Consider the following 25,617-nt stretch of genomic DNA (forward strand, 5'->3'; position numbering starts at 1 on the left):
GACGAACTGCAAACACTTGTACCCCCTCGATGTAAATACCCTCGACAAACCTGACAAGCAGCTAAATCCCACCCCTTCACAGTAGAAATCCCTAGATGCAAGAGAGTTTTTTACTCCAGTAGTTTCTTCCCCAGGACAGCTAAACTTCGGAATTCCCTTCCGGGGCCCTGCTTCCCCGACTGTACTGACATGCAGAAGTTCAAGTGCAACGTGAACCGACATCTGCCCAACTTCCTACACAGTACCCCTGATGCTTATGTCCCTGATAGTAGCCCCCTACAACAAAGTGGCAATGTGCCTTGTTTGGGGTGAAAATGGAATAGAAAAAAAAATCTCATTTGCATTATGAGACTAAGGCACGCCGCCTGGGTCAACCCTCCCAGGTCTTACCACCTGGGTTTCGGGTGGGGAAATTTTATTACTTGTTCGTTTCATGCGATTTATTTAACAACAAAATAATTACAATTCCAGAAAAAATTAATTATAATTACTCATTTAAAACTCAGATTTTATTCGAGAATAGCAGATTACGTTTCAACTTAAATTTGCAGCAGCCTTCCTGAAAAACAAAAATCTCTGTTAAGGCTTTGGACATCTGTTTTGGTGTTCGATTATTTCCTATTACAGTTACTTTATTATTATTATTATTATTATTATTATTATTATTATTATTATTATTATTATTATTATTTTTATTATTGGCTCACAATAAGCTTTCACACAGGTCATTAAAGATCTCTCCTTGAAAACAGCCTGTAGTGTTCCCTGGAAGCTGAATGACAACAAGTCTCCACAGATTTCCAGTACTCTCCACCTCTTTCGATAGTATTTGCAAATAAATTTGCATTATCACCACAGCTGCTTGCCATTGATTTCTCATTGGCAGCGGCTGGTGGTCTTCACTGGAATTTGAGTGGCCCTAAGCCTCACCAAGATCCCAGTTCTCTTCGCACTTATCCAATGGAGGTCTGGTCAGTTCTCTCTTCCCAGTCTTTCCTTCCTCCTTGACTCTACTTGGTTGTTTGGTCTCACTCTTTTCTTTTTTTGGGGGGGGGGGTTCAGTGATGTGGTAATGGGGGATGGGGGGGTAGATAACTTATAGATATGCGGCTTCAATGTTCTTGGTTCCGTGTAGCACTTCATGTTTTGCTTCTGCAGCAGTTTGTCTGGCCCGCGCTTGTTGCTCATGTGTGTTAGTCTCCATATTCAAGGGTTTTCCTTAATATTTAAGGTGTTTTCATGACTGTTGTTTGTTGTATTTTTTCCAGTCATCCCTTTGATTCCAATTTCTCCCATTCTTTTTTCAAAGTTTTCGGAATTGTTCCGAATGCTCCTACTTCATCATCCATATTCCTTTCAGTTCTGTGGCTAGCTCTGTGTATTTGCTCCGTTTCTCCTTTTCTTTGATATTCACTATTGTGGTCAGCTGGGACAGCAAAGTCTACAATTTGACAGGATTTTTCTTTCTTGTTAGTTATTATGACATCCAGTCTTCTTGCTTGAATGAGTTTATCTATTTGTATGTCCATGTCCCATAGGATTTTGTTAATCTCATTTTCAAGTACTGTTACTGGCTTATGTTTGTACAATTCGTCTGTGTGTTCGAGATGCAGTTGTTTGCATAATTCCTAATGTACTGCCTTCTTCACTTGATCGTGCTTGTTCTCATATTCCTTTTAAGCCAGTTTGCTGCATTTGCTTACAATATGGTTTATTGTTTTGTCTCTTTGTTCACAGTCTGCATTTGCTGTTTTCTTGTGTTTTGTCGATCTTTGCTTCGATGTGGTTTGTTCTTATCGAGTTATTTTGTGCTGCAATTATTAGGGATTCAGTTTCTTGGTTTACGTATCCTTTTTGCATCCATGTTCAGGTGTTTTCGTTATTCTCATCTTTTGTCATTCTTATGAATCTTCCGTGTAGTTGTTTCTCTTCCCATTTTTCTTTTCTTGTTTTATCCTTTGTTTCTCTGTTTTCTGTTTTGTGGATTTTTTTTAGAGTCTCTTGTTGCTATAATTATTCTTTTGCGTTATGTATTTTTCTAGTTCTTTTTTGTGTCATTCACACAGTCTTCTATACAAACCAGTCCTCTCTAGCTGTCTTTCCTTTTCGCTCGGTAAGAAATCCACGATTATTCAGGGAGTAATAGATTTGTTTCCTCAGTTGTGCTGTTAGTATTTTCCACAGAGGGTAAGAACGTGATAGGCCTATAGTTGCTGGGGGGGGGGGGCGTTCCTTCCTTTTTCTCTTTCTGTATCAGTGTGGTTCTATTTTTTGTCATCCAATCTGGTACGCTTGCTTCCTGTATACATCTTCTCAGGTTTTGGGCTAGCCTTTCGTGTAATTTTGTGAATTTTTTTAACCAGTATGCATGTATCCCATCGTGCCCTCGTGCTCTTCAGTTTGGCATTTTTCCTATGGTTTTCTTTAATGTTTCCTAAAGAAAACCATAGGAAAAAATGAAATTATTATTATTATTATTATTATTATTATTATTATTATTATTATTATTATTATTATATTTTTAGTGGTAGTTGTAATGTTGCCATTCCACCGTATTTGTGTGTTGGGGGAGGGTACCTCAAATTTTAGAGCAATATATATATATATATATATTTGCTTAGAAACAATAAGTATTTATTTAAAATATTTATTTTCCCCTTCTCATGATCAGCAATTCGTATTTTTCATTCCCAATTCCATTCGATTATTCTGACTGAAAATTTTGGTTGTGTTTATAAGCATCTCAAGTTGCTTTTTGCAAACAGTTTTAGGTCATCCATGTACATTAGGTAGTTCATTCTTTCATCTTCATTAGTGAGCTTGTATCTGTCTTGGCATTTTCTTAGTATATTGTTAAGGGGTTGATACCTGTAATGAACGTTAATGGTTATAGGGAATCACCGTGGAAGATAGCTCTTTGTATTTTATTATTTTTTTATTGATCATTATTATTAATGATATTAATAATAATATTATTAATAATAAAAATAATAATATTTTTAGTGGTAGTAGTAATTTTGTCATTCCCCAGTATTGATAAATATTTTTATGTGTTGGGGTGTGTGTGCAGTACCTCAAAATTAAGAGCGATATGTCTATATTTATTTGCTTAGAAACAATAAGTATTTATTGAAAATATTTATTTTAAAATAATGGCGGTAGACTCCATATCTTCGATTTTATTTTGGATAAATGGGTTTCGTTTGCTTATTTAAAAAATATTTTTACAACAATTATTTTTATGTTCATATGAAAAATTAAACAGATTAAATCCTATTTTAATCACCAAAATCACATGCAATCCAAATATCAAACAAAAGCTCAACAACAAATAAACAGAAAGCTAAATGATTCGAATTATTTTTATTGAATAAACTGCAACAACACAAAACATGCAATGTACATGCAAGGAGTTTTATACAGCAAATAAATATTTCACTTTTTTTTTTTTTAAATAACTATCGCAGAATCTTTTTCTTGTCGTTTGCAAAAATAGCAAAAATTAATAAATACAGAAAATAAATGGTTGGGGAAAAGCCTCCAAAAATCCATTTAAATCCCAAAATAAAATGTTGTGGGAACAGAAAATATGAAAGACAAAAAAAACAAAAACAAAAAAAAAAAAAACAATTAAACCGAGGAAGTAATTAAAATCATTATATATATATATATATATATATATATATATATATATATATATATATATTAGTAGTAAGTTATGAAAATATATATGGCAATTAAGCTACACAGAATATTTGCGTTTCATTCTCGTGAGAAATCGTCAGGCTTATGCAAAGAGTTGTATATTTTTATAACTTACTACCTAGCTCTACCTATGTATTGAGCACTGTCGAAGTAAATACTAAAAATTTACGAATAACATTATATTTTCGTATATTAATTTATGTGATTAAATAAAGTTGTCATATAATATACATATATGTGTGTGTGTGTGTGTGTGTGTGTGTGTGTGTGTGTGTGTGTGTGTGTGTGTGTGTGTGTGTGTCGAGTTTAACATGAAAAATATGTGAAACCGGAAGTACACAGAAACAACCACAAAAACGTATTTGGGCGTTTGATGATCACTTAAGGCATGAAACCTTAGGCCATGACCGAAAAGGCGATATGTCTCGCCTGTCTGTATGCCCGTCTATCTGTCTGTTTCAATATCTTTAAACTCTATCTCTCCTGAAACTAAAAGTCGCAGAGCGGCGCTAGGAGCCTCAAATGATTGGATTTTTATGGACCGTTATTTATGGGTCTTTAACCGGTTAAAATAGTTTTTAAGGGATCAAAAATGGGTCAACATTGAAAAAACTCGTTATATAATTTTGTACATTCATCTTAGTTTATTTTCAATTTTTGATTTTAACCAGTTCATATGTGTGTCACGTTGGTACAGTGGTAACGTCACCAGCTTTGAATGCTACAGTGTTGCTTTTCGTTTCGATTCTAGCCGATGGCACCCAAATACTTTTTTTTTTTTTTACTTTTGAAAGCGCGATGCTTTAATAATATATACGAAATCTGGACAAATTTAAATATCATATTTAAGCGTATTTTACGACCGGACAAATCAGGGCGCCTCCCTCTAACCCCCTCGCGAGTTTATTCATATATCATGATTAATACAACCCTCTGTCTGAAGTGTTGAGCACTGTACATAAGCTTAAAATCTGAAATTCTGAGTCGATTTTAAAAGCCGATACTCAGAATATTTTAAAAGCTTATCAGGATATCAAATGAAACATCCGACAGTTTATACATATTATAAGAAGTCAAATAAAACATTGAAATTTCGAAATTATTTTTATTAGCTTATGTAGCCGATGTTTCTGCGAAAGAGATCTTCAGCAGGCCATTATATATTCAACGATATTAGCCTAGTTTATGAAGAACCGAAAATATTTATAGATTCATCTATTTTCCAGTATAGCTAACAAAGCGGTGACATTTATTGGGCGTATTTCTACAAGTATTTTGATTAATTTTCGATTCTGGGCAATTATCCAGACTCCTGAGATAACCGTCTAATGTCGGTCATTTTTTCTTGTTCTAACTTAGCACTCGGCACTATTTGTGCTTGAAAGTAAATAAACGCTTTAAAATAAGTTAAAACACAAAAAAAAAACTTACACAGTAGGTAGAATAGTAATTTATCTTGCTTTGGCAACATAAATTTGTTATATAATTGTGTTTTGTGTCGCAATACTGCAAAATGCTAAAATGTTTTTTTTAAGAACTGAAAACCCCGCGTTTCCATATTTTCCCATTGCTATATTTTACGAAAATTTTTGTACATATCGACTTCATAATTGTTTATATATATATATATATATATATATATATATATATATATATATATATATATATATATATTAAATGGAACGAAAGTGGTCAATCTCTGTCAACGAAAACAATTGGTGAAAATGGGTGAAGGAAATAAAGACAAACACAAAAATACAATTTTTAAACTCAACTGGCCCGGTTAAGCGTAAACTACCCCAAATATTTTTGAGACAGTAATATCAAAAGTGCTCAAATGCCATCAACAGTTAAGCAGAAATTAAAAAAAAAAAATGTCTTTAGGCCATGGCTTTTCGAAGCTAAATACTTCTCATCAAAAGGGGAGAAGAGCCAGAAGTATACAAAATGAAAATATAAAAAAAATCTGGCTTAATGGCATTTAGATATGAAGTGAGAATGAAGGAACAAGATAAAATAGTAAATAGTAATTAAAAGTAGATACAACATATAAGGGTAAATCGAAAGGGTAATATATATATATATATATATATATATATATATATATATATATATATATATATATATATAGGTGTGTGTGTGTGTTTGTGTAGGTAACTTTAAAAATATTTTTAAAAATATAAGCCATTATGAAATAATTAGGATCAGCTTCGAAATGCCATGGCCTAAAAAGTTTATTCTTAAACTTCACTTGAACTTTTCCTTATTGTTTTGATGATATGATAAAGTTTATATATATATATATATATATATATATATATATATATATATATATATATATATATATATATATATATATATATATTGGAAATGATTAAGTGGACACAATTCCCCAGGTATGCATCAAGATGATAATAAATAGCCAATAAATAAATATACAAATGCGAAAAAGAATGCGAAAATAATAAATACATCATAAAACCAACCAATAATAATCTGGTCACTAATAAATATACACGAGATCTGGAGGGAATATTAATTATATATATATATATATATATATATATATATATATATATATATATATATATATATATATATATATATTATATATATATATATATATATAAAATATATATATATATATATATATATATACTTACTTTCAAATATAAAATATATACTAATAATATATATATATAAATTTTTTTTTCCAATTGGCACGATTAATTAAGTTCAATGAAAACGCTTTAACATTTTCAGTAGTTTACATTCCAAAGTCCAAGAACATATATATTTATATTTTTTCGTTCATAATATATTAAAATATTATGAAAGCAAAAAAATATAAATATATATTTTTTTGCCTTTGAAAAATAAACCGCATACACACACACACACACACACACACACACACACACACACACACACACACACACACACACACACACACACACACACACACACATTTCTCTCTTCTCCCTCTCATATATATATATATATATATATATATATATATATATATATAAGAAATAAATAAACTGGTACAATTTCTCAGGCATACAAAATATGCTAATAAACAGGCAACAAATAAGTATATGTATAATAAGTGTAAAAATGTGTAAAATAATAAATAGTTAATAATCAACCCAATAATAACCTGATTACAAATAAATATATACAATTAAAAAAAAACACACACGATCTGGAGGGAATATTAATATAAAAAAATGTCCAAATCGTTGGAGTCGATGATCACGGTTCGATCTTGCACAACATGTCGCATTCATCATCAACTATAAAAAAATATAATTTTGGAAAGATTTTCCCATACATATAAAAACGCATTACTATAAATGCATTTTACAAATTACATTAATCATAATCAGTTTGGGGTTCATACCTTCTGCCGAACATAACAGATTAAAATTCTGTAAATAAACTATTAATCACAAAAAATTGAAGGATCATCCAATTTTAGTATTTAGGTCCACCACTTATCAGGGCGGAGAGCCATTCGAGGACAAGGGTTAATGAGCAAGTTTAGGACAAGAATATATTGATATAAAGGTTTATATATATATATATATATATATACACACACACACACACACACACACACAAAGGCTTCATTCAGTCTTCACAGATTATGGATACCCACTGTTAAGGGTGCCTGCGCGTGAAATCTTTGTAGCAAGAGGTTGCGCAATCTCCAACCACACCTCTCCTGAGTCGACATTGTTGAATATCAGTAGCAAGTGGAGGTTCAGGACAACTGGAAACAATGCCGAGATAAGCGGAAAGCACATACAGCGCCTAGAATTCCCAAATGATCACCCATCTGGTACTAGCCAGGCTCAACGTTGCTTAACTTCGGTGATCTGACGAGAACCGGTGTGTCAACGTGATTATGCCGTACATACATATACGACAACACATTATATATATATATCTCTATATATATATATATATATATATATATATATATATATATATATATATATATATATATATATATATATATATATATATATATATATTATTAGAGAGAGAGATTCAGTATAACGAATTGTATCTATGAACGATACTACATTTCCAATTACAGTGAGTCACCTGTCACCGATACCTGAGAAGTTATAATCGTTTCGACACCTTTCTTTCTTTTTTTATCGTTTTCTTTTCTTTTTTATCATAAAGTCACGTGATTCGGTCAAAGTATCTGCAAATACTTCACCCACCCGTTTAATTCATTTAGAAAAAAACGTGTCCCAATAGAAACGATTATTGTACATTCTATTATTATTATTATTATTATTATTATTAGTAGTAGTAGTAGTAGTAGTAGTAGTAGTAGTAGTAGTAGTAGTAGTATCCGAGTAAGGCAAGTTTAAGCAAATACTCTCAGTTCAGCTTTTGTTTGAAAATAAATACAATGAAATAAATAAATATGTTTAAAAACGGAATCACAAAACAATATATGCTCCAATAATAACTCGATCGTTTCACACACACACACACACACACACACACACACACACACACACACACACACACACACACACACACTGTCTACTCACCCCAAAAGATGTGGGGTGATTTTTATAAATATGGTTATATAGTAAACACACACACACACACACACACACACACAAGTACACATAAATACACACACACACGAAATGCCTACCCACCCCCAAAAAGAGGGGGGGGATTTTTATAAATATGGTTATATACTAAACACACACACAAGTACACATAAATACACACACACACGAAATGCCTACCCACCCCAAAAAAGAGGGGGGTTATAAATATGGTTATATACTAAACACACACACAAGCACACATAAATACACACACACACACACACACACACACACACACACACACACACACACGCATGTTCGTATTTATGATAAGACAAGTTTATGAAATACGCTGATGTACTACTGTAAAGACGTTTTGAATGATACGAAGAAATAAATAAAATGAATGGTAAATGACATGCATAATTGATGGGTTGGTGCCGTTTCCAAATCAAAACTTGAAAGATGGGATCAATGGTATTCGTGTGTCTTCTATAATAATTGTCGCTTTCTTTCGTTCTCTAATGAGCGCAGAAAGGAAAGAAAGAGGAAAACGTTCCACTTTTGACACTCCTTCTTGATGCGTTGTCAAATATATAGTATCTACAATAAAGAAAACAAAATAAATGAATAAATAGATAAATAAAGATTATTATTATGACCCAAACTGACATATGTTAAATGCATTGAAAGCGTTTGTATTACTGTACACATAGATTCGAAAAAGTTGTAAAAAAAAAACCCCAAAAAACAAAAACAAATATATAACAAATAGATGTTATCAAAGTCAAGATAAGTTACTTTTCTACTTAACTGGATATGTTTTTAGTGTTTTTATTTAATGTAACATGTTTATTCAGCTTGAAAACATGCAATGTTTACCGATGTAATGTATTGGAAAATTTAAAATGGCACCCAACTCTCACTTTGACACGGTACGTTTGGGAAAGGGAGTTATAAATAAAAAACTAGACAAAATACGGTTAGAAACTCGCTTAATATATGTTACCGTGACATAGACTGACATATATTCGGTGGGTTTTTAACAGCATTTTGCATATTTTTTTAATTTTTAAGCCCTTTTCCCAAATTTACCGTGTCAAAGAGAGAGTCGGGCGCCATTTTAAATTTTCCAATACATCGGTAAACACTGTATGTTTTTCGAGCTGAATAAGCATGTTGCATTAAATAAAAACACTAAAAACATATCCAGTTAAGTAGAAAAGTAACTTATATTGCCTTTGATAACATTTATTCGTTATATATTTGTTTGTTGACAACTTTTTCGAATCTATATGTACAGTAATAAAAACCCCATTGAAAATATAGACAATAAGAAATAAAAAAATAGGATCATTTTTTAACAAGAAAATCTTAAATTTCACTCTCTATCTCCTCCTCTCTAAAAAAATAATGTAAAAAAAAAAAAAAAAAAAATACTTGATCAAATTAAGTGAATTTTTCTTCGGAGAACTTCATTCCATAACGGCTACATACAATATAACTTTTTCGGTGTTTTTATTTTTTAATGTCTTGATTAAACTGTACAAGTACCAACATTTTTTAAAATATAATTTTAAAAAATTGCGCCAATTTTTAAGATCACCATCATCATCATCAACAACAACAACAACAACAACAATAACGTACCGCATAATGCTTCCGGGCTGCCATTTCCAGAAGACAGTTTTATCGATGTGTTTATATTGCATAGAAGCAACGATATTGGATGGAACATTTTCCCAGAAATGACGGATAGAGAAGACATGATTCGGTTTCACCTGTTTCTTGGCTTCGTCCCACGCATAAAGATATTTGTTCTGAAATAAATAAATAAATAAATAAATAAATGAATGATGAAGAAGAAGAAGAAAAAGAAGAAGAAGAAAAGAAGAAGAAAAACAACGATAAGAAGAAGAAAAAGAAGAATAGAAGGACGAGGATAGAGAGCACTAATCAGACCTCCAGGGGCAGCTTGTGAAGAGTACTGGAACCTTAAAGAGGCCTAATGCCCCTGAAATTCCAGAGAAAACCAACGGTTGTTGCTTGCAAGAGATCAATGGTAAACAGCTGTTGCGATAACGTAAAATGATTTGCATTGGTTATCGAAAAGAGGTGGTAACTTTTTCTCACCCAGACTCCACCGGTTATTATCAGTGTTATCAGTGAGCAATCTCGGATGTTGACCTGTGTGAGAACTTCTAGTGAGACCCCCCCCCAAAAAAAACACCACCACCAACAACAACAACACATCGAATCAAGCAAACTGAAACTGTATAACTATAAGTTAGTTACGCCCCCACCCCAGAAAAGGTGTTTGCATTCATTGGCATCACACCAAATAGTCGTGGAAGGTGAAGGAGGACGGAAAGTCCAAGGAGAGAAAGCACTAGCTAGATCTCCACTGGATGAGTGCCAAGAGAACTGGAACGTTGAGGAGACTTATTGCTACCCAAATTCCAGTGAAGACCAAAGGTCGCTGCCAACGAGAAATAAATGGTAAATGGTTGTTAGGATAATGCAAATTCTTTTGCACAAAATTTATCGAAAGAAATGGAGAGTACTGGAAATCTGGGGAGACTTGTTGTCACTCAGACTCCAGAGAATGCCACAAGTTGTTCTCAAAGAGAAACTTTTGATGGTGTCCTTGTGTGAAAATTCCTAATGAGCTGTAATAATTGTCACGCTACTGACCGTATGTCATTGCAACTGCTCATTCAGTATTATTGTTGTTGTAGGATAGGGGGTGGGGTTGCAGGTTGCACTCACCTTCAATAAATAAATGTCTTTCTGGTACAAAACTGCAGCCTCAATGATATTGGGACTTGGTCGATGGAGTTTTTTCGTCCTCTGGTAGACAAATCGATCTGCGTAGTATTTGTAGATCCAAACTTTGCTATCTGAAATTTAACAAAGAATCATTTACAAGAAAAATTAAAATTTAGGTTGTATTGAAGCGGTTAGCTTCCCTAATGGTAGACTAATTTTATCGATTAAACGATAACGGAGCAAAACATTCCACCTTATTTGTTGTTTGGGGGTTTCCGATTTCTTTTGTTGATTTTTATCTTATTTCGCCCATATTAATTCGTTTTCTGATTTTTTTTTTAGGTTAGCCCTTTGTATAAATAAGATATTGCCCACGTTTTTTGGAATGCAATTATTTTTTGTGGGGGAGTATAAATACTACAACCAATAAATAGTAAATATTTAAAAAAATGTTTTTGCACATTTTACACGTCTGCATTTCCTTTTCATTCAAGCAGTTTGTTTTTTAGGAATATCTATTTCTCTCTGAAGAGTTGTTTAGTGATCTATTTACCGAAACACGTGTAAGACGTAATATAATGAAAATTCAGGCGTCTGTGCGAAAAAAATGTATGAATGTGAAAGAATTCTATTTTCTGGTTTTTAAAATCACACGCGCGCGCGTATGGGCGCGACTCAGAAGCTAAGAAGCTAAGGATTGAGGGTGGAGAGTTGTATGTTTCGGTTCAATTCTACCTGATGGCACCCAAGTCTTAGCTTTGATCTCGCTACTATATGTTAGGTTCCATGTAATAATCGATAGAGAATTGTCTCTATAATAATAAATACGTAATCTGCATGAATTAAAATATATTTAAGCGTATCTTACGCCCGGGCAAAGCCGGGCTAGTATATTATATTATTACTTACTTTTATATAAATAAGCTCTCCTCGTCTTTGGCGAATAGCTCATACCATCCACGTAATAAGGGGAGTTGGGAAAGATATGGTTGCGGTGTTTGCGTGTGACATGGTTTTCGTGTTTATTCACTATAAACACTGAATATTCATGAAAGTAATACTGCTTGCCGTCGGGTCCTATATATATAAAAAGAAGAAACAAGATTACATCAAATGCAGTAAATCACTCCCACCCCTGAACCCCATCAATTCAATAATATTAAAAACAGACATGCCATATATATGAAGACAAACGTATCATGTTTCTGTTGATTACGATGAATGCTGCTAAGTTTTAAACAATGTGTGGAAGCCTCCGTTCAATCTCAAAAGACAATGGATACCTCTTGTAAGAGTAGCTGCGCGTGTAACTGTGAGACAAGGGTTGCGCAATCTCAAACATACCTCTCCTAAATCGGCACTGCTTGAATCCAACGGCAAGGAGAAGTGCTACACGACTGGAAATAATGCCGAGATAAGCGGAGAGCACATACAGCACCTGGAATTCGCAAATGGTCACCCATTTGAGTACTGACCAGGCTCAACGTTGCTTAACTTCAGTGATCTAACGGGAACCAGTGTGTTAACGTGATTATGCCGTAAACAATAAATAAATAAATAAAATATACCGTGAGAGAATTATTTGCATTATTTGGACTATTATCACATTCGCAAAACGTTTCGACCGATGCAACCTCCAACCTTCTTTGGGTGTATCTCGTTGAACTCGAGAATCTTTCTGTCGAACTCGGAAATATGCATGGAATTTCGAACGAAACCCTTTATTTAATTCACGGAGGGGGGTAGCATGCTCTCGTTCCGTCAGCCATGACCTGGTAGAAGTTTTAAGTCATTCGCAATTGTATTATTCGTGTCGCATGCATTGGGATTGAACCTTTAAATAAATAACCTAGTACTTTATCCGTTACGCCGGTGCGAGTGATACAGAGAATACAATTGCGAATTACTTAAGATTTCTACCCGGTTATGGCTGACGGAACGAGAACATACTATCCTCATAGATTAAATTAAGGATTCCGTTCAAAATTCCGACGGATTTTCAAGTCCGGCAAGATACAAATGAAGAAGGTCGGGCGTTACATCGGCTGTAACATTGTACGAATAACAGTCAAGATGAGAACAGTAGTTGGAATAATCCAAACAATACAAATTATCAATCCTCACCTAAAAACAATTCACAAACATTGTGAAGGTATGCAGACATTATCATCTTTTAATGTGGGTGGGGCAGTATTTACGGCCACGCCTATCGTGAGAAGTGTGACACTAGATCGGAAGTTCAGAACAAAGCTTCTTTCTTAGAACTGCACGCCTGTGGAATTCTGTTCCGTCTGCCTGCTTCCCACCGGACTACAACTTGGATGTCTTCAAGTCCAATGTTAACAAATTCCTAATGAACCGCCCCCTTAAGAGTAAACACTTCATCAAATCTCCACACTAACGTAATGTACTTGCAATAACCCTTATCCCTGAGTGGCTTACAGGCCTTGATAAGTGGTGATCACTGTGTAAAAAAAAAAAAAAAAAAAAAAAACACCGGTATACAAAGACGCCCGAGTAGCCTTGTGTTTGGACGAGACATAGTTCTGGGCAGTTCTAGGAGGATCACCTAGCATTAAGTTTGTACTATTAAACCCTGTGATATGTGCATACATTTTAACAAATATACGCTCGAGTGTGATGATCTATAGATTTTAGTTTTATGACTACTTTCAAATCAATAAATATTTATTATTTTATCATGAGTTTCAAATCAATAAATATTTATTATTTTATCATGAGTTTCAAATCAATAAATATTTATTATTTTATCATGAGTTTCAAATCAATAAATATTTATTATTTTATCATTAGTTTCAAATCAATAAATATTTATTATTTTATCATGAGTTTCAAATCAATAAATATTTATTATTTTATCATGAGTTTCAAATCAATAAATATTTATTATTTTATCATGAGTTTCAAATCAATAAATATTTATCATTTTATCATGAGTTTCAAATCAATAAATATTTATTATTTTATCATGAGTTTCAAATCAATAAATATTTATTATTTTATCATGAGTTTCAAATCAATAAATATTTATTATTTTATCATGAGTTTCAAATCAATAAATATTTATTATTTTATCATGAGTTTCAAATCAATAAATATTTATTATTTTATCATGAGTTTCAAATCAATAAATATTTATTATTTTATCATGAGTTTCAAATCAATAAATATTTATCATTTTATCATGAGTTTCAAATCAATAAATATTTATTATTTTATCATGAGTTTCAAATCAATAAATATTTATTATTTTATCATGAGTTTCAAATCAATAAATATTTATTATTTTATCATGAGTTTCAAATCAATAAATATTTATTATTTTATCATGAGTTTCAAATCAATAAATATTTATTATTTTATCATGAGTTTCAAATCAATAAATATTCTTCATTTTATCATGAGTTTCAAATCAATAAATATTTATTATTTTATCATGAGTTTCAAATCAATAAATATTTATTATTTTATCATGAGTTTCAAATCAATAAATATTTATTATTTTATCATGAGTTTCAAATCAATAAATATTTATTATTTTATCATGAGTTGAAAATCAATAAATATTTATTATTTTATCATGAGTTTCAAATCAATAAATATTTATTATTTTATCATGAGTTTCAAATCAATAAATATTTATTATTTTATCATGAGTTGAAAATCAATAAATATTCTTCATTTTATCATGAGTTTAAAATCAATAAATATTTACCATTTGTAGCAGCAAGAGGAAATTAGGTTTTAAAAAAATTAAAAGAATCGTTTTTGACATTGGAAATTAGGCTAAAATTTTTCCGATTCCGATACCGATTCTGATACTACGAAAAGTTCCAATTTTTACGATATCTGATTCCGAATAATCGTCCCGACGCTAGTTCCCATTTAAAAAGAAACAAATTTAATTCCAGATTTTTTTTCTTAAAAAGATGAATTCATCATTCTTGGGTTTCAAAAATCAAAAAAAAAAATTTGGTAATATAATGCACACTAATGGTTTCATGGATAAGGGTTTTAAAAATATATTTCGTTTTATTACCTTTAAAGGCTGCATCAAATCTATCTAATTTACAAAAGTTTTCTCTCTGGTCCATTTCTGCAATTAAATAAAAAAGAATGCACATATAATAATAAGTGTGACAAGAGTTGAGAATTGGGGTAGAAAGAGAAAAAGAAGTACGACAAAGGAAAGGGGAAATGGGTTTATCAGTAGAACAATAGATAGGATGTTGTTCACAAAGGTACACAAAAGGGAGCTGACTTGGGATTTTTGGTCAATTGTGGCAGTGAACAGGAATATATATATATATATATATATATATATATATATATATATATATATATATATATATATATATATATATATATATATATGAGGTATTTGGAATGTGGCGGTGGGTTTTGTGACAATTTACGAGAGTTAAGAACAGAAGGGGATAATCTTGAGGTTGCGATGATTGAGGACAGTTACAAGTAGAGGTCAGCATTTAGTTTGGGGTAGTAGGTGGCTCGGAGGTCTCTCAAGAAAGATCAGAGTGATTGGAGTTAAAGTCGGGCGAGAGTAAATCAGGCTGAGAAAAAAAAATCGCTGGGGATTGAAGTTTGTCTGAAATTATAAATATCTGATGGAAGATGCAAGAAATAGTAAGGTAACAGTTGATGCAGGTCTTATTATACAAAACCGACAAGGAGCGTTTTCGAAGATTTAGTAAAGGAATCGCAAAATGTGGAGAACCCCCCCCCCAAAAAAAAAAACAAACAAACAAAAAACACTGTTAATAAGTTGTTTTTTTTTTGTTTTGTTTTTTTTTTTACATCAAAACAATGCTTCTTGTACAGAAGATTATTGAATCTCTAAGCAATTTGAATTTCGGTGTCTTTACATGCAGCTGAAAAGAAAATCCAATTCTTGGATTCTAACTCCGCTTCAAGAATTGCTTCCGACTTCAAAGTACATTAAAAAAAAAACTGAAGATTCCTGATTTCAACACCCTACATCAGATTTAAAGAATAAACTGGGGGGGGGGGGAGAAAAGAAAAAGAAAGAATTCCCAAATCTGAAATTAGTTTATAAAAGAAACAACTTCGACTCCAGACTTTTGTAACTGTTGCCGATTATTGACTTTCACTTTTGACCTCATCGCTGCTTGTATGTATTAGAAAAATTGAAGGTATTTGTGCACAATTTGAACCAGACGTAACTAACTCGCCGCTCGGCTTTGCTCGGAAAATGACGTAAACCGCCGGCTTTCACCGAGCGTCGCCGATTATCAAAGAGTAACAACAACGCTACTCAAGGAAAATATTGAAGAAAACATTTAAATATAAAATGTTATAAAATAACAATAATATATAATATAATAAAATAAAATTACCAAAGAAAAAAATATATAACGAAAATATAAAAAGAAACGCCGACCTAGAGTAATAACTTATTTTATCCTTGTAACAATTTTTTAAGTAAAAAAAAAAACTAAACAAGTTGTATTTTTTTGTGACCATTTTTCTTTTGTCAAACAAAACTGAACAAAATTAACCTTTGTGTTTTTCATATTATTTGAACAAAAGTTTTAAAATAAAAATTTTATGTGCTTTTTTTTTCTTTAATTTTGTAACTAATGTAAAGTATACCTCCAGCCACATCCATCCTTAGTGGATCCTCTTTTGGCGCCACAAGACGCACAGTTTTTCTTTGCAGAGATTAATCGTTTTGTTTGGCAATATGAAACATCTTCCAGCATCTGCAACGGTGAATCCACGGTGGAGATGTTCATCTTGTATAAAGTTGTTAGGAAAGGTCGTTTGAGGGTGTCTTGTTTACTTAATGTATTGATTTTTTTCTCCCCAAAGATTGTCTGCTCCTTTGCCGTGCATTGATTGGCTGTTCGGCGTCTTGCGTCAGATTACAGTCAAATTCGAGCGCATGACGTCATATTCCGAGCAAAGCCGAGCGGACGGTTAGTTACGTCTGGTTCAAATTTTGCACAAGTATCAGATTGAAGACATGTCTTGTCAAGTGATGTCCAACCGGGTTGAACGAATTAGTACCCTCTTCTTCTTCTTCTTCTTCTTCTTCTTCTTCTTCTTCTTCTTCTTCTTCTTCTTCTTCTTATTATTATTATTATTATTATTATTATTATTATTACTATTACTATTACTATTAGTAGTAGTAGTAGTAGTAGCAGTAGTAGTGTTTGTTTTTATCTTGATGCTTATGATATTATTCACAAGAGAGAGAGAAAGAGAGAGAGAGAGAGAGAGAGAGAGAGAGATATGGGGTGGGAGAAGGACCTACGAACACATTTACGTCTGCAGTTAACTAAATACGCATTTCTAACGAGGTCAAAATAAACATACTTGAATAATAAAGAAAATAAGTCAACAAATTCCACTCCTGTTGCGTACAATGCAAGAACAGCCGCCATCGCCTCCGCCACCTTCAAATACACTTCTTAGGAATTTAAACACGCCGGTTGGGAAAACACAAAAATGAAACGTCCGCCTACTTGACAAAAGACCCCCCCCCCAATACATAAAGTTGTCTTGTCGGATTTTCAAAGTAAAACCCAACTAAAATAAACTAAAACTGTAACGTGCTGCAACGTATTATTGAAAATATTGTAACGTACATGACTATGATTCATTTAAAAGGTTACTTATTACGAACCAAACGACTGCTAATATAGACAATTTTTTAAATAATCAACAAACAGTAAAAATCAGCAAAGGGATAACTCATTTGTTGACAAAATTATCTAACATATAAAGTCAATTTGTTGGATTTTAAAAGTCAGACTGAAATAACATTTAAGCTGACGGATTAACTTTTTCTTCAGACTAGCCAATTTTTATGCGTTATTGCTGCACCGTGTTATTAGCAATATTAGATACTTAGCTATAATTTATTTTTTAAATTACTTAGTCCGGCACGAACCACTGCTAACGTGGAACATTAATTTTTTAAAAATCTACAAAAAATAACAATTAGCATAAGAAATAAATTAAAGAATATAATAGGAGTTGTCTACCTTAAGCTTGAAAATGTGCAAACAAATAGAAATTACAAAAGGAAGCATTTTGTATTGTTGTCCCGTCTTATTGACAATAAAATACCATTTGGTTACAATTTATTTAGAAAATCACTTAGTCCGGCCCGGACGATTGCAAGTATGGAATATTTTTAAATAATCAAGTTACAATAAAAATTAGCAATGGTATAACTCACTGAAGAATATGATAGGAGTTGTTTATCTTAAATTTTAAAATGGGCAAATAAATATAAAAGAAATGACTTCACAGCATCCCAGGCAACGTCGGATGAATTCAGCTAATAAAAATAGTTTTTGAAAATGTTCCTTTTTTTATTTGTATTTGGAAAAAATGCCAACTTCTGTAATTCGATAGTTTGTTGTTGTTGCTGTTGTGTTTTGTTTAACTATATCCATCCCATTAATCCTTATCCTCACGCGGCTTTTTGCCTTGATAAGTGTTGATTTATTAAAAATGTAATTATCTTATTTACTGAATGACCTCGGCAAGAAAGAGACACGGTTTAATGAACAATACCCATTTCAAATATGCGTAATTTTTTTTTTACTGACCCACAAATTATGAGACGTTCTATATCAGTTATTTACCCAGGTCATACTCAAATCCAGCGCACTAGGTGAAGTGTACTTTGGCCTAGAAGAATGCTTGAGCAACTCCGACGACATTCCCGGGTTGAAAAACCGCTGACAATTAGCAAAAATAAATAAATAAATAAATAAAATAAAATAAATAAAATAATCATATTCTCACAGAGAGGAGGTAAAACCTAGGAAGTTGACTCTTAGAATTTAAAAGACTCATACCTTAACCTGACAGCAATAAAGCCAAGTGTATGAACAAAACATATTCTATTTCGATTGAAAACAATAAAAAGGCGTTGAGACAGAGAACTTGCATACTAACTCCTTTTTCGACATACATATCTGAAGATAATCAAATATGCTCGAAACACGTGTAATAAATATTCAAACAGCAAACTTTTGAAAAATCGAAAAATGAAAAATATTAAATAATAAACAAAATAATTGTAATAAAAACCTCTTGTAATGTTTAATAAAAGTACATATTATTTTACATAAATGTACTTTTAGAAAATTTTAATTAATTATCCTTAAAATGATTCTATAATTTCATTTTCAAATATTTTTTTTAAAACCCTTTGGATTGATTGTAAAACTTTGATTTCTATTTTCTTTTTTTTAAATGATTAATAAAATTTTATTTTTCTGTAAATATTTGCATGCGTTAAAAATAATTAAGATTTTTTTTCCAGAAAATTTTGAAATAAATCCATATTTGAATTGAAAAAAAAAAATGAAAACTTTTAAATGCATTGAATTTGACTCCTGTTATGGACGTGCCTCAGAAGCAAAAATGTGCCATTGAATTCCTCCATGCAGAAAACAATTGAACAAATCAACATTCACCGGCGCCTGTTGAACTTTTACGAAGCCGATGCAGTTGGTGTTCGCACAGTTACGAGGTTACGAGATGAGTTCGTCGATTTCAGAGTGACGACAGAGATGTAAGTGACAAAGCACACTCCGGACTTTCACGACCGAGCTGGCAAAAGTGCATTAAGAATGGTGTTGACTATGTAGAAAAATAAATTCTGGAGCACAAAAGGTTGCTCGTTTTAATTGTACCACTCTCGTCTTTGTAGATTTCAACATTTTAGTTTTTGAGTTAAAAAAAATTTAGGAGGTAATTGTATGAATTCGACCACGTGACCAAATAAATTTCGTTGGGTAACACCCCTCCAAAAGAAAAAAATGTAAACACTGACCGAAAATGTAGGCACTCGAATGGTTACAAAAAGCAAGACAAATTTCATCTTGAAAAAAATGTTTAGACAATAAATCAAAATAATGTCTGCAGCTGTTAAACCGCCAAAGTAAAGAAGGGTACATGAATCAGGAATTCAAGTATATATATATATATATATATATATATATATATATATATATATATATATATATATATATATACTAGCAGGCCGCTCGGAGTTACCCGATCGTAAAATACGCATAAATATTATATTTTAATTTATACAGAAACTGAGACTTGTGCATGCCAGTATTATGTTTTTTTTTCTAAGCAGTTAATTTCTTGTAAGTAACAAAAAAAAAAAAAAATACTCGAGCCGAGATCGAAACCAAAACCTAAAGACAGTGAGTCAAGTACGATAACTATTAGGCCAGCTCTTTAAAAAAATATTTTCAAACTTATTTATTCTTAATATACGGAATCTGTCATGTGAACCATTCACACATGCGCATTTGTGAAACAGTTGAAAAACATTTTAAAAATTCGAGGATCCCCATGTACAATTTTTTTAATTTTGACCACTTAGCAGCTATTTTTCAGGATGAAAACCAATAAAAAATTGTTCCATATGTCTAATTACCATATATACCAAATTTCAAGTTTTGTAGATCAAAAATTCGTTGAGAAGTGTCCTTATATATGTTTTATTTTTTTATTACCGTTTTATCTGTTGGTTTCATATGTTTCGGATGTTGGACCGTGTTTACGATCTAACAGCCCCGTCAGACCTTACAGAAAGGTCTGTAAGGTCTGACGAGGCTGTTGGATCGTAAACACGGCCCAACATCCGAGCATATGTAACCAAACAGATAAAACGGTAATAAAAAACATAAAACACATATTTGCTCTGCAATAGTATTGAGCACTCTCTTCAGGTTTTTACTAATTACCAGTTTTACCATATATATATATATATATATATATATATATATATATATATATATATATATATATATATATACACCCATAAGAACTTTAATTTTTGCTTACTGCCAGTCATGGCATATTTTCTCTCCTCAAAATTTGAAAAGGTCTGGAACCTTTTTAATTTTTGTATTTTAATTTTTCTTGCCTTATGAAATTAAATATGATTGAAATGTTGTCTGTGTATTGTGCGAACACTCTGGATTGTCTAGTGTTCACGCCCGAACTGAGCGTTTATTAGTTCCTAATTCTCTTCATTCCAGTAGTAATTGTTTGGTGGCTCTAAGGTAGAGGCTTAGCAAATGGAACAAAATATGATTTACTGGCTTGGTTTGAATCTCATGACCGGCGAGAATTGTTACCCTGCGCTGATGATTGCGTAAACGTGAAACACTAGTTTCTGTAGGTATAAAAGAACAATTATATATATATATATATATATATATATATATATATATATATATATATATATATATATATATATATATATGTGTGTGTGTGTGTGTGTGTGTGTGTGTGAATAACCGTATAGCTACATTCCAAGATCTAAATATTTATCTTTCATACAAAACATCTCCAGCATGTAAAACTTTTGGTAAAATGTTTACACATTCGTTTCGTTATGCAGAGCCAATCGGTTATTATTATGTCAATACCGACTCTTTTCATGCATATACTCCTCAGAAAAATAGACATTCTTTGCCTAAGCTTCCAAGTGAGAAAGATTGGTATACCCAAAGAGTAAAACATAATTGAAAAAAATATATTTTACCAAACACACACACACACACACACACACACACACACACACACACACACACACACACACACACACGGTGAGCCAAAAGTAAGTGCACATTAAAAAAAAATCTATTTAGAGATCATGTATACGAATAACCATATGCAATGAGACAATCATATCAATGAAAATTAAATGTTATTTATCAACGCAAGTGCTCAAATTGTTTGTTTTCCTTCTTGATTTGCATAGCTTTGAAATCCGCCTCTTACGATTCGATAAAAATTTTCTCCCTTTGGCTCACCATGTATGTGAAAATGTATGAAAAAAAAAAATAGAAATAAATTTATTTCTGGATATTAAAATCAATATATTCAAATTCGATAAATACGTACATCAACATTTCGTAAAATATGATCATTAGATTTAAATTTAAAAAGGAACAAGTCACGCCTGCTCTTTGACTGCCCAGCCAACAGTGCATCCAATGAAATTTCTTGATGTTCCGCATATACGCACAAAAACGTTTTGTAGAAAATGAAAACAAACTTAGCATTTAATTATTATTATCCCTGATAACAAATAATATTTTTCTGGCTTTCGGAGGAGGATCAACGTATAATGTCTGTTTTGTCTCCTGTAAGAGTAGAAGAAATCGTTTTAGACTGAGGGCATTTTGTTGTTATTTGTTCACAATCCAGAGTTTATTTTCAGGGTACTGGGTTATATATACTCTACATTAAAAACAACGGAATGATTAGTAAATAACGTAGGGGGATTTCTAGTTAGCAAAAATAAATAAATAAATAAATAAAATAAAATAAAATAAAAAAAACACATTGTCGTTGTAGTAAGTTGATGGTGGTGTTCAGGAAGTTACCACGACCTGGGTGTTCCTAGTTCGAATCCAGTTTCTTTCTACAAAAATTACTTTCACCTGGCAACCTTCACGAGATCTGTCTCGTAATTTTTTTTTTTTTTTTTACATTTTCACCCCATACAAGGTACATTGCCACTTTGGTGTAGGGGGCTACTAAAAGGGCAACAACTACTGGGGTACTATGTAGGGATTTGGGCAGCAAGATGTTGGTTCACGTTGCACTTGAACTTCTGCACGTCAGTACAGTTGGGGAAGCAGGGACCTGGAATGGAATTCCAAAGTCTAGCGGTTCTGGGGAAGAAACTACTGGAGTAGAAAGATCTTTTGCATCTAGGGATTTCTACAGTGCGGGGGTGGGATTTTGCAGCCTGTCGGGTCTGTCGAGGGTGTTCACGTCGTGGGGGCACAAGTGCTTGCGATGCCATTCTAAAAGAATTTCTTACTAGAAAAACATCAGGGAAACCAATGCCAACAATCGAGTCTTGGGATTCGTACGGTATAATATGATAATTGTAAATGGACTTACCTGGATAAGTTGTATCCCTCTTTAAAAACCGAGACAAAGTTCGGCTCGCTGTCGGAAATGGGAGTATTATGAGAAATAACAAAATCACAATAGCGTTCATCTTTCTTCTTTCTTTCTTGAAAAATAGTAAATATAAATAATAATATAAGCTTTTAGTTCCGCTTCAGTTAATTGTAGATCAGTGTTTGCGGCTTTTGTAAAAACTGAAAACCTTTTTTGTTCAGTTTGCGTGTTCGTCTGAAGGGAAGGAGAGATTTCTCTCGTTTGTGTTATGATCGCGATTCACACGATTTATATAGGCGCGGGAAAAACCTTTAATGACGAATCGGTAAGTTTACATATGGAAAAATATTATTGGTTAAAGCTCACGGCCGGAACAACACGTCTAGTCTTGTGGTTTTGAATTCAGTCGCAATTCTTACCTTCCCTTACCGTCTCTTCTTCTTCTTCTTCTTCTTCTTCTTCTTCTTCTTCTTCTTCTTCTTCTTCTTCTTCTTCGTCGTCGTCGTCGTCGTTCATTTATTATTTCATTTACGTTTTTGTTGTTTTTATTCCCATTCATTTATTTTTATTTCATTCTTTTTGTAACTTACCATTTTTACCAGCTGTTTCAGAAACAAAAATAAGGAAATATGTTTGCAAAAACCAAGTAAAGTTTATTATCGAAAAATAATTCTAAATAAATAAAATTAAATGACACAGTATATATATATATATATATATATATATATATATATATATATATATATATATATATATATATAGAGAGAGAGAGAGAGAGAGAGAGAGAGAGACGGGGGGGGGCATAAAAATTTATATACATATATAACATTATAAATTTGTTTATGACAATGCAACCTTTTATATATTAAGCTATTTTAGATGCTAGTCTCTGCGCGGATAATAGTATTAAATCGTTAATTCATTAATTGTATTATATATATATATATATATATATATATATATATATATATATATATATATATATATATATATATATATATATATATATATATAAATTACAATAAGTTTACCAAGGTAATCAAAATGGTAAACTTAAAATATATTATAAATATTAAAGAGTTAATATTTACAAGTAAAGTAATCTCAACCAGATGTAAAAGCTCAATAAAACCGAAAAGGAAATAGAGCTTATAATATATATATATATATATATATATATATATATATATATATATATATATATATATATATATATATATATATATATATATATATATATATAAGTACATTGTCTGTGTTCGTTCTGTATAGTTTCCGAAACGGTTCGGCCAATTTGTTTTTTTTTTATATTTTACAAGAATGTACTTTATGTGTCTGGGAGTCTTCTAAGATAGGTTTACTATCGGACTGCTTCCAATAAATATCGAATATCGATAATCGAAAAAAGAAACTGATTAAAAAGGATAAGTCCTATTTAGAGCAAAGTAATCACCATTATACAGCCTAACATCACAAGTGCACTTGAGAAGTTTTATTACCACACAAGCAGAAAGGCCGGCGTATAAAATCAATAGTAGGTTCTTTTATAAAGCAGGGGCATGTTCAAAATAGATGTTTATTTTTACAGCGCAATTGGATCATGATACTTGACTTTTGCATTTTTAAAGTTTTAACTTTAATTCAAGCCGTTATATAAAATAATTTTATAAAATCGACAGTAGGTTCTCTACAGTGCAATGTAGACTACAATGTATTGTGGTCTAAGTCATTGTAGGGAGGCATGTTAAGCTTACGACTACAACAGGCAATCAATCGATTTGATTGAAAAATGGGCGATTTCAACGATTTCGATGACAATGAATATATTGGAAGTGTGGAACATTTGTTGATCCTCATTCAATCCCTGGCAACGTCGAGTCTCCTTGCTAGAATATATATATATATATATATATATATATATATATATATATATATATATATATATATTAAAACGTTTTTAATCATGAATTATAAAATTTTTTCTTTCACGATTGCGAGATATATATATATATATATATATATATATATATATATATATATATATATATATATATATATATATATATATATCGCAATCGTGAAAGAAAGAATTTTATAATTCATGATTAAAAATGTTTTAAAATAAAGTAAACAAGGTGAAGAGGAGAAAGGAAAGAAAAAAGTAGGGGAGCCAGCTGATCGGTTTCGCCCTCACTTTCTCAAAGCTGTATCGACGGGTTTTTGTTTGGAGCAAAAAAGGACGGAATCAAAAATATGTAAAATTTAAAATAAAATCATGGGGGGGGGGAGCGATTGAAATAAAGCAACGTTATATTACTCGAAGATCCTTAGTCTCTAGGGTCTTCGAGTAATGGAACGTTGCTCACACACACGCGCGCGCGCGCGCGTGCGCACGCGTGTGTGTTTTATATATACTATTTTTTTATATGTAGGATGTTCTTATTTGCCTCAGACGATCAGGCGGTGTGTCCGAGGTGCTATATTTCGGGATGTGTTCGACTTTCAAACGTGCATGGCATGGTTTAGTGTTGACGGAGCAGGCTCGCAGAAATTGGAAATTAATTAATCTGTTTCAGATGCACATTTA

At 31.9% G+C, this 25,617-nt stretch overlaps 1 protein-coding gene and 2 pseudogenes across 2 annotated transcripts; all 3 read right to left on the minus strand.

Moving 5' to 3' along the window:
• Window positions 1–7,509: 7,509 nt before the first annotated feature.
• Window positions 7,510–7,626, minus strand: LOC145249797 (5S ribosomal RNA; annotated as a pseudogene).
• Window positions 7,627–8,214: 588 nt separating this feature from the next.
• On the minus strand, window positions 8,215–23,645 carry LOC145249470 (uncharacterized). Of its 2 annotated transcripts, none has more exons than XM_080111042.1 (6): window positions 23,028–23,645; window positions 15,121–15,177; window positions 11,970–12,137; window positions 11,061–11,191; window positions 9,942–10,111; window positions 8,215–8,894 (listed from the first exon to the last, which is right to left on the minus strand). In XM_080111042.1, exons 1-6 carry the CDS (start codon window positions 23,125–23,127, stop codon window positions 8,813–8,815), a joined length of 708 nt encoding a protein of 235 aa, XP_079967168.1. In that variant the 5' UTR covers window positions 23,128–23,645; the 3' UTR covers window positions 8,215–8,812. The 2 variants fall into 2 exon arrangements, with proteins under 2 accessions (XP_079967168.1, XP_079967169.1); XM_080111043.1 differs by lacking the exon at window positions 23,028–23,645 and adding an exon at window positions 16,713–17,150.
• On the minus strand, window positions 12,487–12,604 carry LOC145249925 (5S ribosomal RNA; annotated as a pseudogene).
• Window positions 23,646–25,617: the final 1,972 nt, after the last annotated feature.

The sequence above is a fragment of the Euprymna scolopes genome, chromosome 28, assembly GCF_053919585.1.
Source record: "Euprymna scolopes isolate OS-2025 chromosome 28, ASM5391958v1, whole genome shotgun sequence".
In the NCBI taxonomy this organism is placed as follows: domain Eukaryota; kingdom Metazoa; phylum Mollusca; class Cephalopoda; order Sepiida; family Sepiolidae; genus Euprymna; species Euprymna scolopes.